Source organism: Macrobrachium rosenbergii, chromosome 20 (assembly GCF_040412425.1).
Source record: "Macrobrachium rosenbergii isolate ZJJX-2024 chromosome 20, ASM4041242v1, whole genome shotgun sequence".
NCBI classification, from domain to species: domain Eukaryota; kingdom Metazoa; phylum Arthropoda; class Malacostraca; order Decapoda; family Palaemonidae; genus Macrobrachium; species Macrobrachium rosenbergii.
Window position 1 is genome coordinate 15,508,860 of NC_089760.1, and position 25,658 is coordinate 15,534,517.

At 35.8% G+C, this 25,658-nt stretch overlaps 1 protein-coding gene across 1 annotated transcript in view; it reads right to left on the bottom strand.

Annotated features, from left to right (window-relative positions):
- Nucleotides 1-257: 257 nt before the first annotated feature.
- Nucleotides 258-25,658, bottom strand: part of twr (signal peptidase complex catalytic subunit SEC11 homolog C twr) — a 33,559-nt gene continuing 8,158 nt past the window's right edge. Inside the window, exons 3-5 of the mRNA XM_067122004.1 lie at nucleotides 19,630-19,779; nucleotides 16,853-17,030; nucleotides 258-3,623 (exon numbers count right to left, since the gene is read on the bottom strand). Of these exons, the coding sequence (XP_066978105.1) occupies nucleotides 3,573-3,623; nucleotides 16,853-17,030; nucleotides 19,630-19,779 (379 nt within the window). The 3' untranslated portion in view covers nucleotides 258-3,572. The remainder of the gene's footprint in view (nucleotides 3,624-16,852; nucleotides 17,031-19,629; nucleotides 19,780-25,658) is intronic.

The window sequence follows — 25,658 nt, forward strand, 5'->3', positions numbered from 1 at the left end:
AAACACCTACACATGAAATTAATCTACTAGAACGCCAGAAGAAATAGGGTTAGTAAAAAAAAAAAAACTCTTACACATGAAATTAACCACCCAAACTGGGCACCAGAGGAAATGGAGTGATTTGGTTATAAAATATAATTTAACAAGATCACTGAGTTCAGGACATAAGGAGTGGTATACCTCACTATGGTTCAATCAAATGTTTCCTGTTATTTTTTTTCTTTTTGGTTATGCTATAAAGGATATGAAAATGGTTCTTACAAAAAAGTTTAATCAAATGATGGAATGAACATCTTCACACTGCTTTAAAAAGAAAATCAATGAACAAACAAACAGGAAATAACAAAAAGCAGTTGTACTTGTAAGATGACAAAGTTCATCTCTGAATACAAACATTTTTTACTAAGTAATGACAAACAGTACCATCTTACCTCAACTCTTTTGATTCCTGCTAATAGAAAGTATATTTACCAGACCCATTGGCAATTACAAGAATAAAAGACTTCCTGACCTCCTCCCTACATAAAAGATGAAGGGAAAGCAGGATTATCTGAGGCTAACAGCCTGGTTACTCTCATGCTATATTGATTTCAATGTAGTCTTGTGCCAGTGTAGCATATGAACTGTTCAGCATGTTATTTCACTCCAATGCAACAAGAATGAAAATATGTAAGCCTATAACATACTACCTGTATATCATCCATCTAAAATGGCAAAGTTTGGTTAATAAAGTAGTGCCTGTTGACAAACATTGTGATCTATTTACATCATAAATTCACTGTTAAAATATTCTGATTTTCCTGCCCAACAGTGAAACCTCACTTTATTACTCAAGAGGTATAAGGCTTCTTGACCAGAGCCTTAAACGGACAATTACAAGATGTGATTGCTGAAATACAAACATTTCAACATGGTAAAAACACTTGTGAAAGCAGCTATAGATGAACAAGAAACAATATACAGTGTATATAATGACTCTCATCACAAGCTCACTGTATCACAAAACTGGTTTCTGGTATAAAAATCATATTATAATTCAAGAGCATTACCATTTATCATTTGCATAAACTGTAGTCTGTAAGTAAATGAAAAATTCACAGTTCTGTAGTGTCCAGCCACCTTTCAGGCATATTTCTCCTTCAATCAATCTTGACCTGTCAGAAAAATACATCTTACAAATCTCTTCAGTGTAACCTCCGTCACAAGTCCTAAAAAGATTGAAAAATTTGTCAACAACTCCAGCAATAAACTAAGGAATCACCAGAATGCTTTGCACAAACAGCAACTCTTCAACAGTTGGTTCTTTATAATACAGTACTGAATCATCTGTACACAGTAATGCTCTTAAGCACCACACTTCAATGAACAAGAACAATGAATGGATTACAAGAACAGTTATAATAAAATGCAGATCCTTTTATGTATGAAACAGTATGCAACTCATACTGTTGAAAAAGCTTAACCACTGTATAAATACAAATAACAAAACACCCTACTGATAATGCTGATCACAAGATATAAAATATATTTTGCAATAGATTCTTAAAACAATATACACATTAGACATACTTCATCATTATCAGTGTTTACATAAGTACAAGTGCAAATGATCTAAACTTCAGCTTTCTGCATTAAGTCTACTCTTATTTACCTAAATTCTCATTACAAAGATTTTTATATAAAACTTGTGTACAGAACACCTATAGATTCACTTCTATTTCTAAAGTACAGTACACCATATGGAACTAACATGATAAACAAGTGAGATTTTAACCATCTGTGAAAAAACAATAAAAGGAAATAAAACTTTTCAAATCAAATCTAAGGATGAAGTATTAACTGAGCTGTCTTATCATACTCAAGTTCCCTCTGCAAAAGTCAAGAAACTGTGCATATACCAGAAAATATACACAGCATCAATAAATATAATATAAAGATCAACTTATATCTTGGGTCAGTTAATCTGTAACTTTTTTACTGTACATACTGTCCTGGCAATGGATTGTTTCATAAATAAATTGGAGGCAAACTGATTTTTATTTCTGGGTACAGTATTTACTTTAACACTGATGGTTTGACAAGATTACATTAGTCAAGTACATGTGAAATGGCAGTCTGAATTTATTGGTGAACGTTTTCCATAACGAACACCAAGGTAGTAAGAATTAACCTTTCATCACTACCCTATTCCTTGATATTTTCAAGCATTATCATTGAAATAACTACACTAAAACACTTACAAACTCATCACAATGCTACGGCTTTCCATAACACAAAAGAATATACCCCAATAAGCAGGAAGTCTGATCAAGAAGCGGTGACCTTCATGCTCTGCTTCTGCAACAAAATGCAATGGGAACCAAAACCTATCATGGTATGGAAGCATTGGCTTTTTTTAGAACTGATCAACAGCAGTGCCTTTCATAATAAGAGTGCTTTTAATTTCACTACAATAATTCATAAAAAAGAAAAAAAAATAAGCCCACATAATTTCCATCTGCCTGTTTACTGCTAACACCTTAGAATAAAACTACTGACATCCATGAACCCCACCACCAATAACAACACTGGTAAACTGAAAACAAAGATGTCTATTAACCTTATGAGTCCCACTGATTTCCTCCTCATGGAAGAACAATAACCTGTTAATGTAAACCCAAAAAAATAACGAATGAACAATTTTGGCCTCCTTCAAAAACAAATGAAATCTGTTGTTACTTCAACTAAGGAAATTCCCATGATTTATTGGACATTGAACAAGAAAAGTTTCTCAAAATATATCAAAACTGTATTGTCTATCTTTATCTAATTATAAAAGACAATAGCATATACCACTCAAGTCACATATCCTTTTTATGACAAAGCTGTCAACATGAATGGATAAAATGACAAGTCACTTTTGCCTATGGTTACACAGCACATACAGTATAGGGATAAGGAGAGCTCCAAATATTTCAGGCGATGAATAAATTTGATAAATATCCATAACATTCATACACACAAAATGCAATCTTCACTCTAATTCATTAATGTAAAACTGATTTTAAATACAAAAAAATAATAAAAGAACTGATTTCCTACTTGAAAGAATCTTAATATTATAGTTTACAAAATGAACATCAAACAAAAAATTAACTTAGTTTCAACAGTACCTACAACAAAAAAGAAGTTGTGCCTGTAATAAATATGTTGAAGCATCTCATGCTGGCAACTACTGTATTAAGAAAGAACAGAAATAAACTAATAACCTGTGCCCCTGGTTATCTTAGCATTCATGTCTGACATTATAAAGTGATATCTATATATAAAAAAAATACAGTCTTGCAAGATTTTAAAGTTTCAAATTGTCTATTTGCTTTTAGTGAATGTAAAATAAACATGGATATAAAAGTGCAAAATGAGGATATACCCACATAATTCATACATACAAATTTTCACTCATTTAAACTTCTAATTGTTGTTTACTAATTAGTTTACCAATGCTCAAGTTTCCATTTTTGTAATTTTTAAAAGCCTAAAGTTATCACACATCTTCTTTATGCACCACCTTGTTTTGAGCTCTCCAGCCTTCTTCATTCGCGGTGTATCAGCACAAAAACGCCTAATCCCGCTAGCACAGCATACTGGGGAAATATAAAAAGAAAAAATATAAAGTATCTCTTGGATGCCACCTGCACTTTATTATCAATGAAGGATTAAAAAACAGCAATGAATATATCCCATTCAAATTAATTTAATACACAAATGGTGAAAATCTTGCCCTACACTAACTATAAGACTCAAAAACATGACATTTTAATAATAAAATAAAGTTTTATATATACTTACCAAGTAATTACATAGCCTATGTTTCTAATACATGTGGCAGATAAAAATTTGAAACTCGCAGTAGCATTCGATTGTTTTATTGTAGGTGACTAGGTCCTGCCCACTATCAGGGGAGGAAAGGTACAACACCGCTGAATAGCGTCAGTCCATTTGTGCCCTTAATGTCCGTGAGAGGAGAGGAGGGAGGGCTCTGATTCAGTAATTACTTAAGTATACAGTATATAAAACTCATTTTTATATATGTAACATAATTACTGGCTGAAGGTGGGATGCATGGACATATGTAATCTCAAAAACTTTCAGCAGAAGAATGAATATGAGACAAAAATTCTAGAAAGCACTGGTTAAAAAAGTTGTTGTACCCTTACCTGTTAAGAGAGCTGCTGCAGACTGATACTGCCTCTGTTTGGTGCTCATCTTAACTATAGTGGCGCAGCAGTGAAGCTGTGGAGTAACCCTATATTAGTGGGAAGCATTGCAGCAAAGGAGTATTCCAAATGCCATAGAGCATCAAAGGAGGTTATGCAGCCCATGGAGTAGTCCGATGGCTAACATAACCATACAAGAGTGCCATTGCCCTGGGCACAGTACCTACACACTATATTCATTAAAACCATTACCCAACCATAAAAAAGGAATGGTGGGTACTCCAGGTAAATAGTATCCCCAGGCTCCCCGAGAACTCAACAGCCTAACCAAGGCAAAAAGAGGTAGGATAGGAGCGGACCCTAAGCTTCCTCCCCCAACACCATACCAGCCACCGACAACAGACCCAGGGTACTGCAGTTTTCAAAAATAGCTTCTATTTCATGCAAGTAGTGCATTGCAAACACAGATTTGCATTTCCAGAAAGTTGATTGACATTATGTTTGAAAGCCAATGAGGCGGTGAACGGCTCTAATCTCGTGGGCTTTAACTTTCAAGACTGGTAGAAGGTCCTTGTGAATTCTTGGAAGCGATTCCAGGATGATGTCTCTCAAAAAGAATGATTTTGCATTCTTGGAAAGGGGTCTAGAAGGGACCTTCATGGAGCACCAGAGCTTACTTGAGGGACCTCTGATCTTTGCTGTTCTATTAAGGTAGTGCCTTAGTGCCTGACAGGACAAAGAGTCCTCTCTTCCTCATCCAGTCCAAGAATTTCCATCAAATTTTTTATGGAGAAAGAAAGAGGCCACGGCTTAGAAGGGGGTCTCATTCTTGGCCAGGAAGTCTAGCATAAAAGAGCAGACCATGTCTCCTTGAGAAAAGTCTACTCTTTTGTCAGTGGCTTGCAACTCACTGACTCTCTTCACTGTGGCTAAGGCAACCAGAAAAAGTTTTCCTTGTCAAGTCTCTTAAGGAAATAGTGCAAAGAGGTTCAAAAGGAGGACCTGACAACCATTTGAGGACGACGTCCAAATTCCATGCTACTGCATTAGTCTTGTTTTCCTTGGTCGCATTGAAAGACTTGATCAAGTTGCTGACGTCCTGACTGGATCCCAGATCAAGGACCTCTGTGCTAAAACACAGAACCTAACATTGCTCGGTACCCCTTGATCGTTGAGGAAGACAAACCTCTGTTAGTCCTCAGGAAAAGAAGGGTGTTCGTTACAGAGATTTCAGAAGAGACATTATTTCTTCTGCACCAGCTGCAGAATACTGCCCACTTCGCTTGGTAGACTCTGGAAGAAGACTGCCTTCTACACTCAGCAATTGCTTCCGCAGCTGGTTTTGACAACCCCTTCGCTCTGACAAGTCTTCTGACAGTCTGAACCCTGTCAGAGCAAGAACAGCTGGGTTGCAATGAAACTGGTGGAAGTGCTGTTGTTTGAGAAGCTTTGACGTTTGTGGAAGGAGCCTGGGGTAGTCAACTAACAACTTAAGGAGATCCAGGAACCATTCTCTTCGAGGCCAAAACGGGCTACCAAAGTCATCTTCATGTCCTGATGGGATATGAACTTGTTGATCACCTGCCTCACAATGTTGAATGGCGGGAAGGCGTACAGGTCTAGGAAGGACCAATTCTGGAGCATGGCATCTGTCGGCCATGCCAGAGGGTCTGGGGCCAGAGAGCAGAACAACTGGAGGTGATGGTTCTTCGACGTCGCGAACAGGTCTATCAACGGCTGTCCCCACAACTTCTACAGGTCGGTGCACACCTGTAGATCTAGTGCTCATTCCATGGGAAGGACCTGTCTGCGCCGACTCAGTCAGTCTGCTATTACGTTTAGCTTTCCCTTGAATCAATCTTGTCACCAGAACGGTGCAGTTCTTCTTTGCCCATAAAACAAGGTCTTTGGTGGCCTCATAAAGGGAGAATGAGTAGGCTGCCTCCTTGGTTCTTTATGTAGGCCAAGGCTGAGGTGTTGTCCGGCATCACTGTTACTGTGTCTAATGAATCCTAGGCTATTTGAAAATAGCTCAAATGCTACCAAAAGCTCAGAATACAACACCAAACGGAGACAAAGAGCAACCATCCGGTGACCAATCTCGAAACAATAGCAGCTGTGACAACTGAACTACAGTCATTAACCGGAAGAAATGGACTGACGCTATTCAGCGGTGTTGTACCTTTCCTCCCCTGATAGTGGGCGGGACCTACACTAAAACAATCGAACGCTACCGCGAATTTCAAATTTTTAGATGCTGCACGAGTTACAAACATAGACTATGTAATTACTTGGTAAGTTACATATATAAAAATTATAATTAGCAACTGCAAAAAGGATATAATTACTGTACTTATGTTGCTTGTATCTTATACATTATAATTATAATGTAAATATCATCGATGATACTACAACCATGTCTTCATTATATATTCCCAATCATTATTTAAACCTGCCATCTCTAAATTTCCATCTTCATGGAAATTTCTTTTTAGTAATTCCAGCAGTGTGACAGAAGTATTTTATTGTCCACCATTCTTCAATCTTGTGAAGAAAATTATGTACAGATTCCATAAATCACATAGAGGTATACAACAATGGAATATGAGTAACTACATCAAAGGAAGCCTTTCCTCATATTCTGGTAGCTTTGGAGGTTTCCACTCTTCTCTCAACTAAGAGAGGCGTCATCTAATCTAGACCACACACTCTTGGATCACAGCATTTACAGCTAAACCCTCAACGAATCTTACCAGATATTCTGATTCAGCATTTTATTAAAAGCATTTTTTCTCTGTGGTCTTTCTTTTATAACAAGTAACAACAACATCAAAACCGTGCTGTTTATGAGTTGGGAATATGAGTAAAGGTGGAGACTGTGAGAGGAGGAGAGGTGCATTACAATCAGGTAGTTACGAAAAAGATTAATAGCCCCTTCACAGGGCTAGAATGAAGCATTTCTTCTTGAAATCTAATTACACCTCACCTATCATCTATTTTTTTAAATTACAGCTTTGTAAAAAAATGTTAACTGGCACCTAAAAATGTTGAATATTTTGACAAAATTCCTTTGCCAGACATGTGTCCCAGTACTTTCACTCATCATCAATTTTAAAGCATTTTATGATACGTTTTACTGCTAAAGTTGTATATACTGATTCTCTATGTTACAAAGTAGTGTTGAACAGGTGTGTCCAAATATCAGACAAGATACTGCTTCTTTATGTCTTTCTTTTAATAATGATAACTGCTGCAATTCTACTGTGAGTGGCTACTGTACTTCAATTTGTAATCACTGTAGGTTTCATAATTCTACAAGTACTGCCATTTATTCTGTACGATGCACTTCAGCAATGTCACAATTGTTTGTTGAAATTTTTAAATTTGATGCAGTTATTTTGGCTGCCTCATTATTCATACCAGCTTCATATATTTAGTGGAAACAGTATTCGATCTCCTGAACAAATTTTTGTGGGCCAGTATGTAAATTCTCGTAATAAAATCATGTGGATTCTTACCTACTATTATTGATAGCAATATCTTTGTGCTAGCAGGTGCAGTCACAGTTTGAAATAAAAGAAGATTGCTTGGCTGACCCTGATGACTATCTAGTTCACCTTTCATCCACCAGGTGTATCACAAATGTTTTAGTTCTCATTAGACTCCCTCTTCACAACTTAAGTTGTGAGGAAGCTTGGTAGGTTCTGCTATAACAGTAGGTAAGTATCAATTAATGAATTTAATTAAGAAAACTTACATTATTTTGGATGAATCTTGACTGTTAAAGACAGCCAATTCCCACGTTGAGAGAAGGATGTAGGCAGACAAGAATCCACTCAGCCAAGCAAACTGAAGGTTTCTTGCAAGAAACCTAAAACATTCTTACCTGATCTGGGATCCTTCTTGGGTAGTACTGCCACCAGAAGATTGATCCCTCTCAGGAAGTAAGGCTTTCTAGTATGACATGGTAAGAGCAGCATTATGGAAAAACTGCCGCAGTAGTGTTAATGACACCCCTATGCCTGGGTTCGACAGCCTAACAAACGACAATTAAAACTAAAAGAATATCTTTACTGATACAAAGGTATGCTCCTATACAAATATTATACCTTCATACTCACAACACTAAAAACCATTCTTTAAAATTAAGTAAGAGTGACTACAAGGCTGCTCTTTCATTCGATTCAAGAAAAGACTGTATCCGCTACAACTAGCTGACCAAAGACTGCAAAATGAATATCTCCATGTTTTTACGGAAAAACAGCAAAAACGGGAATATCCCCAATGTGCCACATTACATGTGTGCTCCAGAGAAAAATTTCTCAAAATTTAATGAAGTAGCACTAGCTCTTATGAATATTTATCTTCAGCAGAGGTAACGCATCAGGATTAAGCTTTTCATGTGCTAATTTAACCAAATAGTTAACAAAAATGAACACTGAATTTTAGACACTGGGGTTCAAGCCCCTAGCTCAGAAAATAATTACTGTAATATCACTTCTAATAGGCTTTAACATACCTACCATTAAACAGCATCTTAACAACCAGGGGAGGGGAATTACCTTAAAGTTGTTTCAAATCTAAACAAACGCAGGAACAACAGACTAATGTCTCCTTTGCAAAAGCCAACATTCTCCAAAAATGTAAGGAATTTGCTTGTTTTTCAAAGATGTCAGGATTACCAGAGAGTTTTCATACTTAATGTTTTAAAGAGGCCACTTCTAAAGACTCGATCATTTCTGCCTCTCAAAGGGGACCACAATAAAGTGCACACTACATGGCAGGATGCAGATTGGTTACCCAAATTCAGTCAAACCTTCTACACGGTTTTCCTAATCTGAAGGGGGAGCAGAAGGCAGAGCTGAGGTTGTAGGTTCAAGGCTAAGCAGGGGAGGTGGTAATAAGAGTGTAAGAATGGAGGAGACGAAGTAGGTGATGATGAAGCAGGAAGGGAAGTAAAAGGTCCACAACCCTTTCTATTTAACTGCTTCCTCAATTAGTTGACTCTCTCCTCTTCCTATACTATATATACACAAATTTATTAATAAATTCATCTGACCACTCCCTACATGCTTCACGTCATAACTTGATATCACACCCCTAACCCCTACAGTAGGCACAAACTGTGTGCCTATCTAACACTACAAATACAGTGCCTATCTAATTCTACAGAATACAATGTGTTAATGAAGAAATCATTCATGCAAAACCTGGAATCGAATAGAGTATAGAATTTAGGCCAAAGACCGAGTGCTGGGACCTATGAGGTCATTTAACACTGAAATTGATACTGACAGTAAAAAGGTTTGAAAGATGTAACAGGAGGAAAACCTCACAGTCGCCCTGTGAATCAATTGTTAGGAGAGGAGGAAAGTACGAAGAAAGAAAGGGATATTATGAATGGAGGTACAGTATTAGGAATGAAAGGGGTTGAAGCCAGGGGCCAAACGAACACTGCAAAGAACCTTAAGTATTGCCTACAGTGCACCGCAACACGTGCAATGACGTAACTACTCCCCTACAAGGATGCAAAACCTTATGTTTTTGTTCCTACTGCCAGTCAGATATCCTGACTGTGCAAAACAAGTCACAATATCATTAAAAAACAGCCAACAGTCAAACTAGTAAATGCACCGACTACCGCACAGAATGATAGCAAGAATTCTGACGAGAACCAAAACATCCAAGAAACACCTGGAAGAGAACGGGTGAACTAGACAGTCCCCAGAGTCACAAAAGAGACCTTCATTTTGAATGATGACAGCAGCTGCAGATATATAGATATAGTTATCTCTAATAGTATGTAAAATTCATTTCAAATAAATCAAACTGATAGCAATTCCCTTCATCTTCCTTGCAAAAACTTTTCCTGAGTTTGGTAAAAGCCTTCAGATACTGGAATTTGATCACCTCCTATTATTCAATAAACTAAAAAAACATTAAGGTGGACAGAGATGCACAGCCTCACAATTCATCTCAAATCAAATGTTTCATATACCAGCTAAAGGAGTACAACCCAAACCAATCCCAGTCATACTGGGTATTCCACAAGAAACAATCTGTCCAGTTGTATCTTTCAACACAGCAATATTGACGGTATACTGCAAAACTTATTAGTCTCTATTCACTGATGATTATCACATCTCAACCAAACAAGACTTTTAAGAAAACTGAGAAGTTTCATAATGAACTGGATGACGTAGTTTATCTATTGGCACCAAGAAAATAGTGGAATTTAATGGAGTAAAATTTGAACATGTATACAGTCGTCGCTCGTCTATCCCGGGGGTTAGTTCTAGAACCCCCACGACCAGCGAAAATCCGCGAAGTAGCAACCTTATATCTATTTTACTATTTACTGCAAACATATATATTTTTACTATTTACTGCAAACATATATATTTTTAGGCTTTATAAAGCCTCCCCACACTCTTATAAACCTTTCCCACACTGTTATTAAACTTTCCCACACTGTTATTAAACTTTCCCACACTGTTATTAACCTTTCCCACACTGTTATAAGCACTCCCTAAGCACATAAACACTTTCCATGCTCTCGAACCTACGTAATAGTTCACGGAACAGGGCATCAACAGTGATAAAAATTCTCTTGTGAATGTATTACATGCTACAGTGATTTACTAATTTTCATATATTAATATTAATGTAAACACATTAATATGTTATTTCACTTACAGAATCCATTTAGTATACTGTATTATTATTTTGATCTGTTATCATCATAATATGCATAAAAAAAAAAAAAACGATCGTCCCACATTTGTAATGTTTACGTTCTGAGAATCAGCTGACTGCAGCTGCTCACTCCTACCAAAAGAATTAGGAAAATAATTTTTTAGTTGCTTAAAAACATAAAATTCATTAATGGAATTATTTTTAATTTTGTACATAAACATTTATGGTACAGTAATGCACACTTCATTAAAGAGAGAGAGAGAGAGAGAGAGAGAGAGAGAGAGAGAGAGAGAGAGAGAGAGAGAGAGAGAGAGAGAGAGAGAGAGAGAGAGAGAGAACTGGTGTTTACTGTGTATTAACACAGTAGCTTGGGACTTGACTAAGCCTTGACTTGACAAGCTGAGGATGAGCGAGTATACAGTAACCTTGAGGTGCTTGCGTATGAAATTCGGATTTTAAATATTTTTACGGTGATTAGAGACGAAACATCAACAGTGATAAAATATTCTCTTGTGTACTGTTATATGTTATAATCATAGAGTCAACTTTATTGAAGCATGGTTCAGTAAATCAGAGAAAAAAAAATGGCAACACGCACCTACAGTAAAAACAGTTACAGATGTTGGGACAATGGTTTTTTATACATATATTACAATAATAATAGATCAATATAGTTTATTCTGTAAGTGAAATAAAGTTTTATTGAAATTTTGCTGTTTTTCTATTAAAAGATTGTATACTGTGAGAGAGAGAGAGAGAGAGAGAGAGATTGAACTGGGGTGTTTATGTACACTGATAAGCAGCTTTGTCATTTTGTGGGATTTTAATTTTAGCATTCTATATATTTTTTGCTGTTTACAATAATATTAATATTTGGAAATACATTTTTATGATAAAAAAATTATCATAAGAAATGTATTTAGTCATGAAAATAAAAATTTTAGGCTAGAAAATCATTATTTTACCACAAAAATAAAAATAATAAATACCACAAAATCCTGCGATATAGCGAAAAATCCTCGGTACAAATTTAGATGTATAAATTCAGAAATCCGCAATGCAGTGAGACCGTGATGAGTGAACCGCGATATGGCAAGGGATGACTGTACTTTGGTAAGATATTAAAGTTTTGAACACTACTTTAATCCAGACGTAAATGTATGCCATTATGATAATACAGTAAACCCCCGTATTTGAGGGGGATGTGTGCCACACCCCCCTATGAATAGCTAAAATCTGCGAATATACGCAGCACTTGAGTTACAATAATTCATCTTAACCCTTTAACGCCGATGCCCTATTTACAAAAATGTCTCCCGTATGCCGGCGGCGTTCGGTGAGTTAGCGCCGAAGCGGAAAAAAAGTTTTTTTCAAAAAATCACAGCACGCTTAGTTTTTAAGATGAAGAGTTCATTTTTGGCTCATTTTTTTTGTCATTGCCTGAAGTTTAGTATGCAACCATCAGAAATGAAAAAAAATACCATTATCATATATAAATATTGGAATATATGACAGCAAAAAAAAAAAAAAACTTGTATATAATTGTATACAAATCGCGCTGTAAGCAAAACGGTTAAAGCTAATGAGTTAATTTTTTTTAGTTGTATTGTACACTAAATTGCGATGATTTTGGTATATAACAAATTTTAAAATGATCAAAGCAACACAAAGAAAATATTATCACAAAATGATGCATGAATTCGTAACACGCGGACATAAAAAAATGTTTTTTTCAAAAATTCACCATAAATCGAAATATTGTGCTAGAGACTTCCCATCTGTTGAAAAATGAAGCTAATTGATTGAATATTACTAGACTGTAAGTGTTTTAGCTTACAATTGCAGTTTTCGACCATTTCGATCGAGTTAAAGTTGACCGAAAGTCGAATTTTTTCTATTTAACGTGATTTATATGAAAATATTTCAAAACTGATAAAAGCTACAACCATGAGTTATTTTTTGTTGTATTGTACATGAAATTGTGAACATATTCATATATAAAACTTTATGTAACAACTAATATAAAACGGTGCAAATATTACGACAACGAGACGAAAGAATTTCTGAGATGTTCGGCAGAGTTACCGCGCAGACGTAAGGAAAATGTTTTTTTTTTTAAATTCACCATAAATCGAAATATTGTGCTAGAGACTTCCAATTTATTGCAAAATGAAGGTAAACGATTGAATATTACTAGAATGTAAGAGTTTTAGCTTACAATTGCGTTTTTTGACCATTTCGGTCGAGTTCAAGTTGACCGAAGGTTGAAATTTTGGCAGTTATCGTGATTAATGTGAAAATATTTCAAAACTGATAAAAGCTACAACCATGAGCTATTTTCTGTTGTATTCTACATGAAATTGCGCACATTTTCATATATAAAAGTTTATGTAACGACTAATGTAAAACGATGCAAACATTACGACAACATGACGAAAGAATTTCTGAGATGTTCAGCCGAAGTTACGTAGCGCAGACGTAAGGAAAAAATTTTTTTTCAGAAATTCACCATAAATCGAAATATTGTGCTAGAGACTTCCAGTTTGTTGCAAAATGAAGGTACATGATTGAATATTACTAGAATGTAAGAGTTTTAGCTTATAATTGTGTTTTTTACCATTTCGGTCGAAAGTTAAAGTTGACCAAGGTTGAAATTTTGGCAGTTATCGTGATTTATATGAAAATATTTCAAAACTGATAAAAGCTACAACCATGAGCTATTTTCTGTTGTATTCTAGATGAAATTGTGCACATTTCCATATATAAAACTTTATGTAACGACTAATATAAAACAGTGCAAACATTACGACAATGTTACGAAAGAATTTCTGGCGCCGACGTAAGGAAAAAGTTTTTTTCAAAAATTCACCATAAATCGAAATATTGTGCTATAGACTTCCAATTGGTTGCAAAATGAAGGTAAATGATTAAATATTACTAGAATGTAAGAGTTTTAGCTTACAATTGCGTTTTTTTACCATTTCGGTCGAGTCAAAGTTGACCGAAGGTTGAAATTTTGGCAGTTATTGTGGTTTATATGAAAATATTTCCAAACTGATAAAAGCTACAACCATGGGTTGTATTTTGCTGTATTGTACATGAAATTGCACACATTTTCATATATAAAACTTTATGTAACGGCTAATATAGAACAATGCAAAAATTACGACAAAATGACGAAAGAATTTATGAAATTTTCGGCCGAGTTACCGCCCATGCGTAAGAAAAAAGTTTTTTCAAAAATTCACCATACATCGAAATATTGTGCTAGAGACTTCCAATTTGTTGCAAAATGAAGGTACATGATTGAATATTACTAGAATTTAAGAGTTTTAGCTTACAAATGCGTTTTTCGACCATTTTGGTTGAGTCAAAGTTGACCGAAGGTTGAAATTTTTTGTAGTCGACATACGGTACGTCCACTCGGCACCCAACAGACAATTTTAGTCGACGTCTGATACGTCCAGTAGGCGTTTAAGGGTTAAGATAATTCGATTTTGCGATGGGGTTAGCAATCAATACCGATATGACAATATTTAGAAAATATTTTAAATTTCGCACAGACGCAGGCAGCAGATTACAAATCAGGCAGCGAGAGACCAAATTACAACAGACCAACTTCTTTTCCGCCATCTCTTTATCTCATCTTATAGTTAAAAAATTAACAGAGTGATGAAAGTATTGGTTATACTGTACTCTTGCATAAATACATACAGCCATAAACAACCGAACGAGAAATTGCTGTTTTACTAATAACTGAATCTAATAACATCGGCTGTTTTGCTTGTATTGCAACCACCGTACAGTAGTAAACAGTTACTGTAGTTATGTTACAAATAACGTTAAGTAGAATAGGACCGATATATTTTCACATTATACCCTTTTCACTATGGAGAAAAGATTGGCAAGGAAATATACTGCTAAATTTAAGCTGCAAGTTGTAGCTGAAGCTGAGAAAACAATGTTCAAGCTGCTAATGACTATAAATTATCGTGCATCGGCAACATGGATGAAACTCAACCGTAAATAAAATTGGAGAGAAAAGTATTTTAATCAATACTAATAGGCACAAAAGAACACATATTGCTCTTTTCACGCCGACAAAAGATCAATAAGTAAAGCTCATATTATGATGAAATCAAGTGAAAATAGTGAATGTAATCTATTTTTTACACAAAACAAACATGCCCCCAACGGCCAACATCATCTATTAATGAAAAAAATAGCTAAATTAATTTCACGACGAGACGTATTTAAGTCATATTTCGACTTAAAAACACTTTGTATAATGAAAAATAACCTTGTCCCATATAAATAAAGTATCTAGAGATTCATTTACACTAACTAGAAGCAAGAAGAGCACTCTGAACTGAGTTAAATATGGCGAAATAAACTTACCACATAATCGACTTCTAAACCAAAGCACTGATTGCTATGATCGCAATTTATAATACAAAAGCAATATGAGTATACGTACAATATTATTGGATACAGTGAAGTAAAGCATAACTTTTTAAAAGATCCATGGAAAAGATGCATATTCGTTATGGTGATGTTTGTATAATATATGTGAATACAGAATACACTATAATGTAGGCTAGGCTACCGTACATGTATGCGATATACCGTAGTGTAGCTACACTAATTATTGTTTGTTATTCAATTTCTCTTTGTATTGAATTTTCATAAGTTACTCTGCATGAACCTCCAGAATTAGCTGATATTAATAATTATTGCACTGTATATGTATAGAGTATACTTTATAGTGTAGGCTAGGCTACCATATATGTATAGATGGTACTGAATACCCTAGTGTAGGCTAGGCTATATTCGAGATACGTTTTTTCCAACAAATGATGGGTTTTTTTTGGAACCTAACCCCATCGTAAGTAGGATAATACCTGTACTTAAAACGCCTCTAAAAACACTTAGAACTGCCTATTTTGATAGTTCAAACACAAAAAAACCCTCAAAAATGCTTATACCTGAGTACTTTAATAGTTTTATCACAAAAAGTGCATTTAGTCATGAAAATTATATGAAAATACAGTGATTAGTGAATATTTCTCAGCGAAAAATACTGCGAATAAGCAAATTTTCCGCAAATAATGTGTCCATATGTTCTATAGAGAAATCCGTGAATCACTGAGTCCACGAATCATGAGAACGAGAATACAGGGGTTTACTGCATCTCAAATTAAATACTTTGGAATCGTCTCTGATGACCTACAATGGTTAATTCATAATTCATATACAGGTAAAGCAGTCCCTAAAAATTTATGGAGATTAAGGGTATCAGCCCCACGACTTTGTAAATCAATGAACAATTTTTGGTCCAAAAGAATGGAAAATTTGACCAGCTAACAGGCTAGATTACTAGCAGCTAGTGGTACCAGTGTTAAGTGCCAGTATACCGGACTCTGGAAAAATTTAGATTATTTCAGTTATCAATAACAAATACAGTAATCCCTCAACCATTCACATTTCTCATTCTCTCACTGCACCCTTTGTCACATATTCTAGCCGTGACTGCATACAGTAAATGTATACTTGGTAGATGCTTATATATATATCACTAATTGTTAACTAGAACTGAAGAAAAGAGTCATTCTCATGGAATCCGAGGGAAATGTTCCTTGTTCCTTGTCTGCTATGCATTCCTTTGGAAATTCACTTCCAATATAAAGTTTATGAATAGATGAAATCATGGAGTTTGTTCAGACAATTTGGCTAGGGTAATATCTCCTGGCACACAGAAAATATCCTACATAAAGGTTTACAATAAATGGGCTCTGTGTACATAATAAAAAAATTATCACCGTAGGCTTATGAATACATGAAATGAATCCAAATAGCTATATCAATTTTCAATGAATCTATGATGAAATATACCAAACTTTTTTTTAAGAAATGTTCTTATTACAAAGGCAAGTTCTTTAGACTGAAAAAATGTTACATACCTTAAACTTTGGATAATCGTTCATTATGATTGTGACCATCCCTATGAAAGGCACAAAGCCTCGTGCCCGTCCTACAACATCTTTGCGGCGCAACCATGCCTGTCCGTTGGCATAAAGACCACGGTCGTCTACACTGTTGTTATCACCCTTAGTCAAAAATTTAACTGTACCATCTTCCCTGTGAGAATAAAGATAAATTCTGTACTTTAGAAATAAATATAAACCAAAAAACAGACAGCTAAACATACAAAAAGCAGACTTGTTGGTTACTTGTTAATATTTATAATATTTACAAGCTGCACATTTAATAATTCACAAAATGAAAAAAATAATAAACAAACGACAAAGCAAATGCTTACCAAACTGTATGACTTTTCCAAAACACTAGTTACTATAATGTAGGATATATTAAAATTTATTTATTACTGCATTTGATATATAAAACTAAGGTTGTTCCTCCTGTACAGATATGCTGTTTTTGCTGGAAAACACTATTTTATAAAAAGATAAGCGGTTTTTGCTAGAAAACACTAAAGACTGTATCTTCGGACACTGCAAATAAGGTTAAGTGTCCTTTAACAAACTTTCAACTCTCAACCAATACTCCTGTCATTGCTCTCCCCTCTGTATGATTCTCAGTGCATAAGAAGGTATGCTAATCAAGTCTCTTCCAACACGCTGGGAGTGCCAGATTCCAACACCATATTGTCCCTTCTAGCGTTTACTTGCATACTGTACTCGTGTGGTAAGGATTGCTTTCAACTGCCCTTATTAGTCTAGGAATGTTCTTTACTACTATTAACTCTACTGTTATTGTTATCATTATTATTCACTGTTGTACGATTGTGGTACACTGAAATCGCAAAAACGTTATCAGTTTTGTTAGCTCAAATGAATCTACTTTAAATTTTATACCAAATTGAATGTCCTAGCTTTGAAATTACCACAGTTAAGGTAGTTGTAACTTTGTCTACATTTCCTGAAAATTTTTATTTTGGTGCAAGCTATCCCCTTTTATGGCTACTGCCTCATGTACAGTTTAACTGTTAACATTAAAGCATAAGATTGTACTACAGCTGATACCTCTAACTGCCTTGGTTTGTTACTCATTGTAAATTACAACTACAGTATAGTCACTGTTTCAGTGTTTTACCTAACTTTACTTGGTTCTAACCAAACTGGGAGTAGGGTAAAAATGACTAAAACTACCAGTACAGTATTCTTAATTCTATTCATTTATGCATAAAACACCTTCCACATAAATTTCGAGTAGTTACTCTGTGTTTTCTGTACATAAATCTGTTATACTTTAATTTTTCCCCAAACATCACTCAGCAATGAACTCAGCCACTTTTTATCATTTTACAAAATATCTTTCATTCATTCATTTAGTGCAAATAGGGGGCACAAGACTCCATTAATATTTCAGTATCATGAACTAACCATTACCTAGTTCATGCATGCTCACAAGTATTGAAAACCATTAGCCACGATCATTCTCAAGCAAAATTTCTTCTATACCATGCTGTTACAACTTCTGATAAAAGTTGTAATTCATGTCCCTCTACAGTACTTTTTTCTTAACTTTAAGAGAAACTGAAAATTTCCAGATGACAACAGTACTGCTCCTTAACCCTTATGCCCCGAAGTGCCACAATCGAGACTTTGCTGGCAGAAGTCGAACTGCCACAACCATGGCAATCCCACATCTTCTGGCCTTTCACCTAATGTTTACATCTGGCAGTGATGTATTTTTAGAACAGAAGTAGAGGGCTGTCATTGGCTAACAAGTTTCTATGGCAACCAGCCAGCAATCATGTTTTATTAATGTTCTTGATGAGAAGTAGTAGCCTTTTTTTCACGTAAATCTGCAGAAGTGTGATGAGAGTTTGTGCGTTATTTTTATGGTATTTTATTAATAAAGTGGTTTGAATATGTATTTAATATGATGTGTAATGAATATACGACAAACAGTGAGTGGATTTATTGCATTATTTCCTTTCTTTCAAAGTAAAAATTTTTTTTTTTGTCTTCAGTTCCAGCTTAGCTTATTTTTGTTTACGTTCATCAAGGAAAGAGTACAAACTTTGAAAATTTATTTTTCCATAGTGTTATACAAAATGTATGATGATGTAATAAAAAAAAAAATTTCAATGTAAGTATATTGTAAAAGGCGTACATAAATAGCTTTATTCACTCATTTCTGAGCGAGGATTTTTTTTTTTTTTTGGTTATGTCCAACAGAGGATTTGAAGATTTTGCTTTTGATACTCGTAAAATACCATTGCAAGCTGAAAGTCTATTCCAATAATAGTACACACACTTGAATAAGGGCATTTTTGTCAAACAAAATAATTTCAGATAATTCTGGGGGGCAGTGAAAGCAAGCCCACATTCTTTTTTTTTTTTTTTTTTTTTTAACTGTTTTTGGTTAATAATCATGGTCTTCTTTTTGGAGAATTCTTGAGCTTCAATACTTCTGTCACAGGTATTTAGATTTATTTTGAAATAAAATTAGTTTTATTATGAAGAATAATTCCTCAACATAAGAGCAAAAAAATATTTTTCTTCTTCAGTATATGCTATTTTACCTCCGTCTTCTGGCTACAGCAAAAAATCACTACCTCCGGAGCATAAGGGTTACTTTTTCTGAATCATTATGCTTTACACAAATAACCTAAATAGCAAGCACAGGAAGTTCACACACCAATGCAAGCCATATGTAATCTATCTTCCACACAGCATATTCTAAATGGTTTGCAATTTAAAAAACTTACTTTTCATGAACTTTGATGACACGGTGGACAATGGGAATGTCACGCCCTTCAACTTTGAAGACGACAATTTCACCAGCACGAATGGGTTCATGATCGTAATTCGTCAAAAACAGTAAATCTCCACGATGAAAAGCTGGCTCCATACTCCCACTAAAATGAAAATGTTATAAAACTTAATTTCTTGGGGTTAGCCACACATCAGGCATACTTCAAATTATTCAAGATTATATCACTCGTTTGCTTCCTCAGTATGAGTGACTGCCACATTTAAATTTAGGGTGAAAAATCTAGTGCATAGAACATTGATAGCCAAAGATAAGCAATAAATAAAATAATTATTTCAAAATACTGTAGTTCAATTAGAACAATGAACTAAAATGCTCTGAGGCTGGTCCAAGAGTATTTTCTATGCATGGTACAAATTATACAAATTATAAACTCATAAATGTTAGATGCTTAAATTATTACATATTTGTTTAGCCATTTTTCACAATGCTACTCTCTCACTGGACTATCCTGAAAGATTTAATCATACAGAAAGACTGGCAGGACCTTCTGTTAGGGGACCTAGGTGACCTATAAATGGTTGGTGAGACTGAGAACATGATAGAGTAGTCAAAAGTCCCTCTGGAGAGGGTTGGTTGTAAAATGGCTGAACCTTGACTGTTGAGCTGCCTAAACACCTCTCAATCACCTTAACTCCAATGGAAAGAAATGCTAATCCACGAAGTTTGCAGTCTTTATGCTTTCCAAATCTGACACTGTCAGTCAGTTGAGGAAGCTTCCAAAGATTGCATCTCTCAAAGACTAGGTAGGCAAAGGCATTCACTACAGTTTAAATGTTCAATACCATAGCTCTTCCTAATGACATATCCAATCTAGCTTTAATAGGTCATCAGGAGTCTTGCTGTTTGATTCCACTGGTACCACGGACCCATCCCTATCAGCTAGCTATAACCAGCACGTCTCTGAAAAAACTTAACACAGTCCACTTTCTCTGGAAAAAGTACCACTGGCAGCAGGGGGAAGTTGCCTTGCAAAAGTGGAGCATCCATTTCACTTATACTGTCTTCTAGAGGGGTTATCATCACGTTATGATTTTGTTCTGTCGTAGAAGCAACCCAGGATATTTCCTAAGTCTTCATCAAATCTCATTCTCTTTGATGGTAGGACTCTACCAGGTATCTTCAAAGACTGTAAAGATTGAAAAACCAGCTCCACAAAGGAATCTCTGCGTAAAACTCGAGGCAAAGTCAGGCCTCTCATGGTAATGTAGATATGAATGTACTTTAATTAAAAAACTACCATTTTTAAGAATTTACAGTTAATCTAATGCTAATGCATAAAAATTATGAATATTCATCATATTTAAAATACCAATTTCATATCTAAAAGTCCCAATGTCTTTCAAGACAATAAGAGGCTCAAGTAAAAACTCTTTCTAAAATCTCGGCAAGATATTTCACCATGGCCAGAATGTGCACATCTAAAAGTACTACCCTCTCACAATGAGCATACAATGGTGTGCTGCTACAATCTATATAAAACTGTGTGAGGAAGGTATGAACAATCCTCAATGGGGTTAAAAATACAGTAGTCTTTTTATATTAAAGTTGGGGACACTTTTTTAAAACGATAATTAATTAGTGACTTCTTTCCCGCCCAGTTAGTGACCCAGCATGTAAAAAAGCATTTTCCTTTACTACTTAAAACAAGACCCAAAGCCTCAGCTAATGCTGTAAATTCTGCAGTAAATACAGAAGTTCAGTCAGTTAATTATGGCACATCCATCACTATTCTCTAGCCATAAACCATCCATAAATAACTTCACATTAGCTTTCTCAATAGCACTATGTTCCAAGAATTTAGAGTTAACCTCTTCAGAGTGTTCTTTGAGATGAATTTTGGGCACAGGGAAATTTCATTTATTATCCAAGGTAGGATATGATGATGGCTGATTTCCTAGACTGTTTCCTCTCTTCAGAGATGTCATTAGCTTGCTCACTTAATCTAATTTGAAAAGGTTTAGATGATCATGGTCCACTGAACCTCTGAGTCACCAGGTTCTTGCAAAACGGACAAGGAAAGTTCACTCGGGCCTGATTTAAAACCATACAAATAATGGCCCCCTCTTCCTTATGCAAATCACGTGGTTCATTGGTATCCACAAAAATGCTCTCAACAGGCATGGTTCTAAATGTAACACAATACATTCTATGGCCCATTTACACATCAAGTTCTTTTAATTTGGTTTTATATGAAGAAGAATATATTTTACAACCATACTCATACTGAGACCAACACAGTGAACTGTTTAACCTCAATAATGACCTCTTATCTGTTCCCTTAAGAAGATCAGACAACTTTAAAAGCTCCCCAGTAAAGATAAGACAACTTTAAAAACTCAAATGAAGATCAGATAACTTTAAAAATACTTGAAGATTTCTTAATCTTTAACTTCAGGTCATCAATGTGACTAGACCAAAGATTTCACTTCCTTTTCATAAGGTAAAGTAGTGCCTTTCAAAGTTAAAAGTGGGTACTACTTAGCAAATCTACATCTAGTAAATCATACAACAGTCTTATATGTGGAAAATTTAAGACAATGCTCATCAGCCCATTTATTGATAACCCTGATAGACTTTTGCAAATTTCTGCAAAGCAGAAGCTCTTTACATAAGGGGGCAACTGCCTCCACAACACTGTTATTACCTACTGCAAAACAAGTAGCACTAAGGATACTCACTTGTGGAATTTCCTCATGAATAAAAGGCTTAAAGAGGATTTACAACTTTTACTCATGTGAATCTGCCTGACAAAAAAGAACCTATGAATGGAATAATGTCACCAAGAATACCCATTAATATATTGTAGGATTATGCCCTGTCACATAAGGTACCATAGGCCTCCCCAGGATCAAAGGAAACATCAATGATTTGGCAGTATTTAAAGGAACTTAACCAAATTTGTCTGGATAATTTAAGCAGTGGATCTACTGTAGAGTAAATAGATTCTTATGAAAACCATACTGGGATAAAGAAATTGAGCCTTCAGGTTCCAAACACCAAACTAGCCCTTAAAAGAATTACTGTACTATAATGAGTGTGTGTGTGTGGGGGGGGGGGTCAGTACAAGCATAAATGCTCAAATTGTTACGTTGCCTTCATACTTGTTTTTTCTCCAAATAAAAAAAAAAAAGACAAAGACCAAAAGTTATTCAAAGAATTACTCAAACTCCACAGCCTATTGGAGAGTGAAGTACAATGACTGCACTAGTGATGGCTGAAGAACAGGTGGGTGGTGATGGCAGATGAGTGAGGGAATCCCCATACTCCACCTCCCACCACAACCACCAGTTAACTATCTTTTTACCAAGTTCAACAAATGTCTCCAGCTTGCAATGAAAGATACTCCTACATAAAGGTGACAGTTTGTATTTCATTAGCAACAAATAAAAACTTGAAGCCATTGAAAACTATGATATCATATACTGCACTGACATTAATCTTTATAAAAAAGAAAGAAACATTGGGAAATAAGAGATGAACACATGAGTATCCTGAACAGAACCTAACATACATATGATTTTCATTAAATTTTCTCCTTTTATTTATAAACTTACTGGCTAAAGAAGCAAGTCACTGAGTCAACCAAAACAAATTACCTTATTGTACAAGTTTATCTGAAATGTGCACTTCAGCAAAGTTTTTGTTAAATACCGAAAACAGTGGTCAGCAATGTTTTTGTCAGAATATACCACACATCACTGGTTTCCACTTTCTACAGTGCTTATGACTGGAATTACCAGGCTCCTGTGTAGAAAAAGTATACAGTAAATGAAATTTATCACATAAGAAACCTCTGAAATAATAATGATACCTAATAACTAATAGCACCAATTTAAGAGTACTGTATACTACAGCTAATATCTATAGCCTTTTTTAATTACAATAAACCATAAGTAAATTTATGTTAATCCTAACCGAAAATTACAAGACTCGGTGATAAAACCCCTCTTCAAGGATTTACTTCTTTTCCTTCCTGTCATCTGTGTCACTTACAGTCTTTAAATATGTCACTTTAAAAGTAATTTGTATTTTTCCTAACATACAAACCTGAGGTCTTTACATATGGGACTAACTTTCAGCAAACTGGAAATCCGGATGTTAAACTTTTGCAAGATGGTTATGGTAACAGTTACCAATGGTAGGGGCAGAAACACCACCCACCAAGTCGGTGTACATTCAGTTCGAAGCAGTTTACCTTTTGGCCCAGGTAAGAGAATGAGGGGTGGTGATGGGCCCTTAATGTAAAGACCTAAGGTTTGTATGTTAGGAAAAATACAAATTACTTAAAAATTTGTCATTTGTTCCTACATGAATACAAGCCCTCGGTCTTTACATATGGGAGACTTACTTTTGGAGGGAGGATTCCGAGTAAATCTCTAAACTGACTGGTAGTTCGGCTCACCTGGGTACTCTCTTCCTGGTCATGAAAGAGCAAAGGAAGGAGACCATACCTCTGATCTACTGAACAAGAGAGATGTTCAATCATTAGACTTCTGGGCATTTTGAATTAAGTGAATGTAATATCCCTGATTTGAAAAAGTTTGGAAGAACCAGCAGTGTCGGAGACTATAAAGCTAAGAATAACTAGCTGGTTTGCTCATAGTCAGTCCCTCTCTCCCCTTGCCAAAGAGAAAGAAGGGTTTGTGTCTACTAATCCAAATAGAGCTAGATTATAGATAGGATACTCAGTCATCTAGATCACCTGCAGGCACACCAGTCCAGCATGTGATGGCTCGTTCACTGTTCCTCTGCCCACTGGAAGAGGAAGGAAGACATGAGAAAGGGAGGAGGCCAGTCACACACAAACAGCCAGTCACAAACACACAGCCAGAGAGAAAGAAGGATTTGGATCTACTAATCCAAATGGAGCTAGGTTATAGATAGGATACTCAGTCATCTAGATCACCTGCAGGCACGCCAGTCCAACATATGATGGCTTGTTCACTGTTCCTCTGGCCAATGAAAGAGGAAGGAAGACATGAGAAAGGGAGAAGGCCAGTCACACACACACCATATCCTTGCAGCCACACACCTTAGGCGAGATGCAACTTGTCCCTCAAAAGCTGGGAGAACTACATGACTTGAGTATCCACCACAGGATCCAAGGAAAAGGAGTCCAAGGGTCTATGGGCAACGTCCCAAGGTAAAAGGAGATGAACGTGATCTGCACAATTACATTACAGCCTAGTTCTCAACCGACAGGTTCTTCCTGAATGCAATGGACAGACCGATGTCCCTGGCCTCAAAAGATCTGGTCTGACATGCACTGATGTCCACCAAGAAGTTGAGAGGTGTGCTCATTTGATCATCTCACTAGTAAGAGAAATGACAATTTGAATAGCATTTCTCGGCCAACTCGAAGGTAATGAATGGGTCACTGGCATTGGGTTGAAAGTCTAGTCTTTACGGAGGCACCATAGATGTAATACTGTTATTGGCAACACAGGACCATAGAAGTAGAATGATCCATCTCACTGATCACTTTCAAAACATGTAGAATGACAAAAGGCGTAAGCTTCCAGATATAAATGGGTACCAAAGATGTCTTACTTTATTCAAAGGTCCGAGTGTGCTACTGCAAACCCTTGCACCTGCATCACCAATGGAATGTGTCTGGCTGACCACTTTGCTGAGCGAGCCACTGCACTGAGTGTGCTACTGCAAATCCGTGCACCCACACCGTCAACTGAGATGCTAGGACACTAGCGGCCCCCGACTCTTGTTGACTAAGGAACTACCATGGTACTGATCCTTAACACTACTACAGAACAAAATCATGTGAACCAGATTCAATAAAATCAAATGAAACACTGTCACTAAGATACTACTGGTGCAATGATATGTACTCGTAAATCCTAATATAATGGGGTGAGGATAATTTCATGGTGAAGTGCCAATGAAAAACATTTCTGAGGAAGCGAGAGGATGAACAGAATAAAGCAGATTGCACTAAAGAAATAC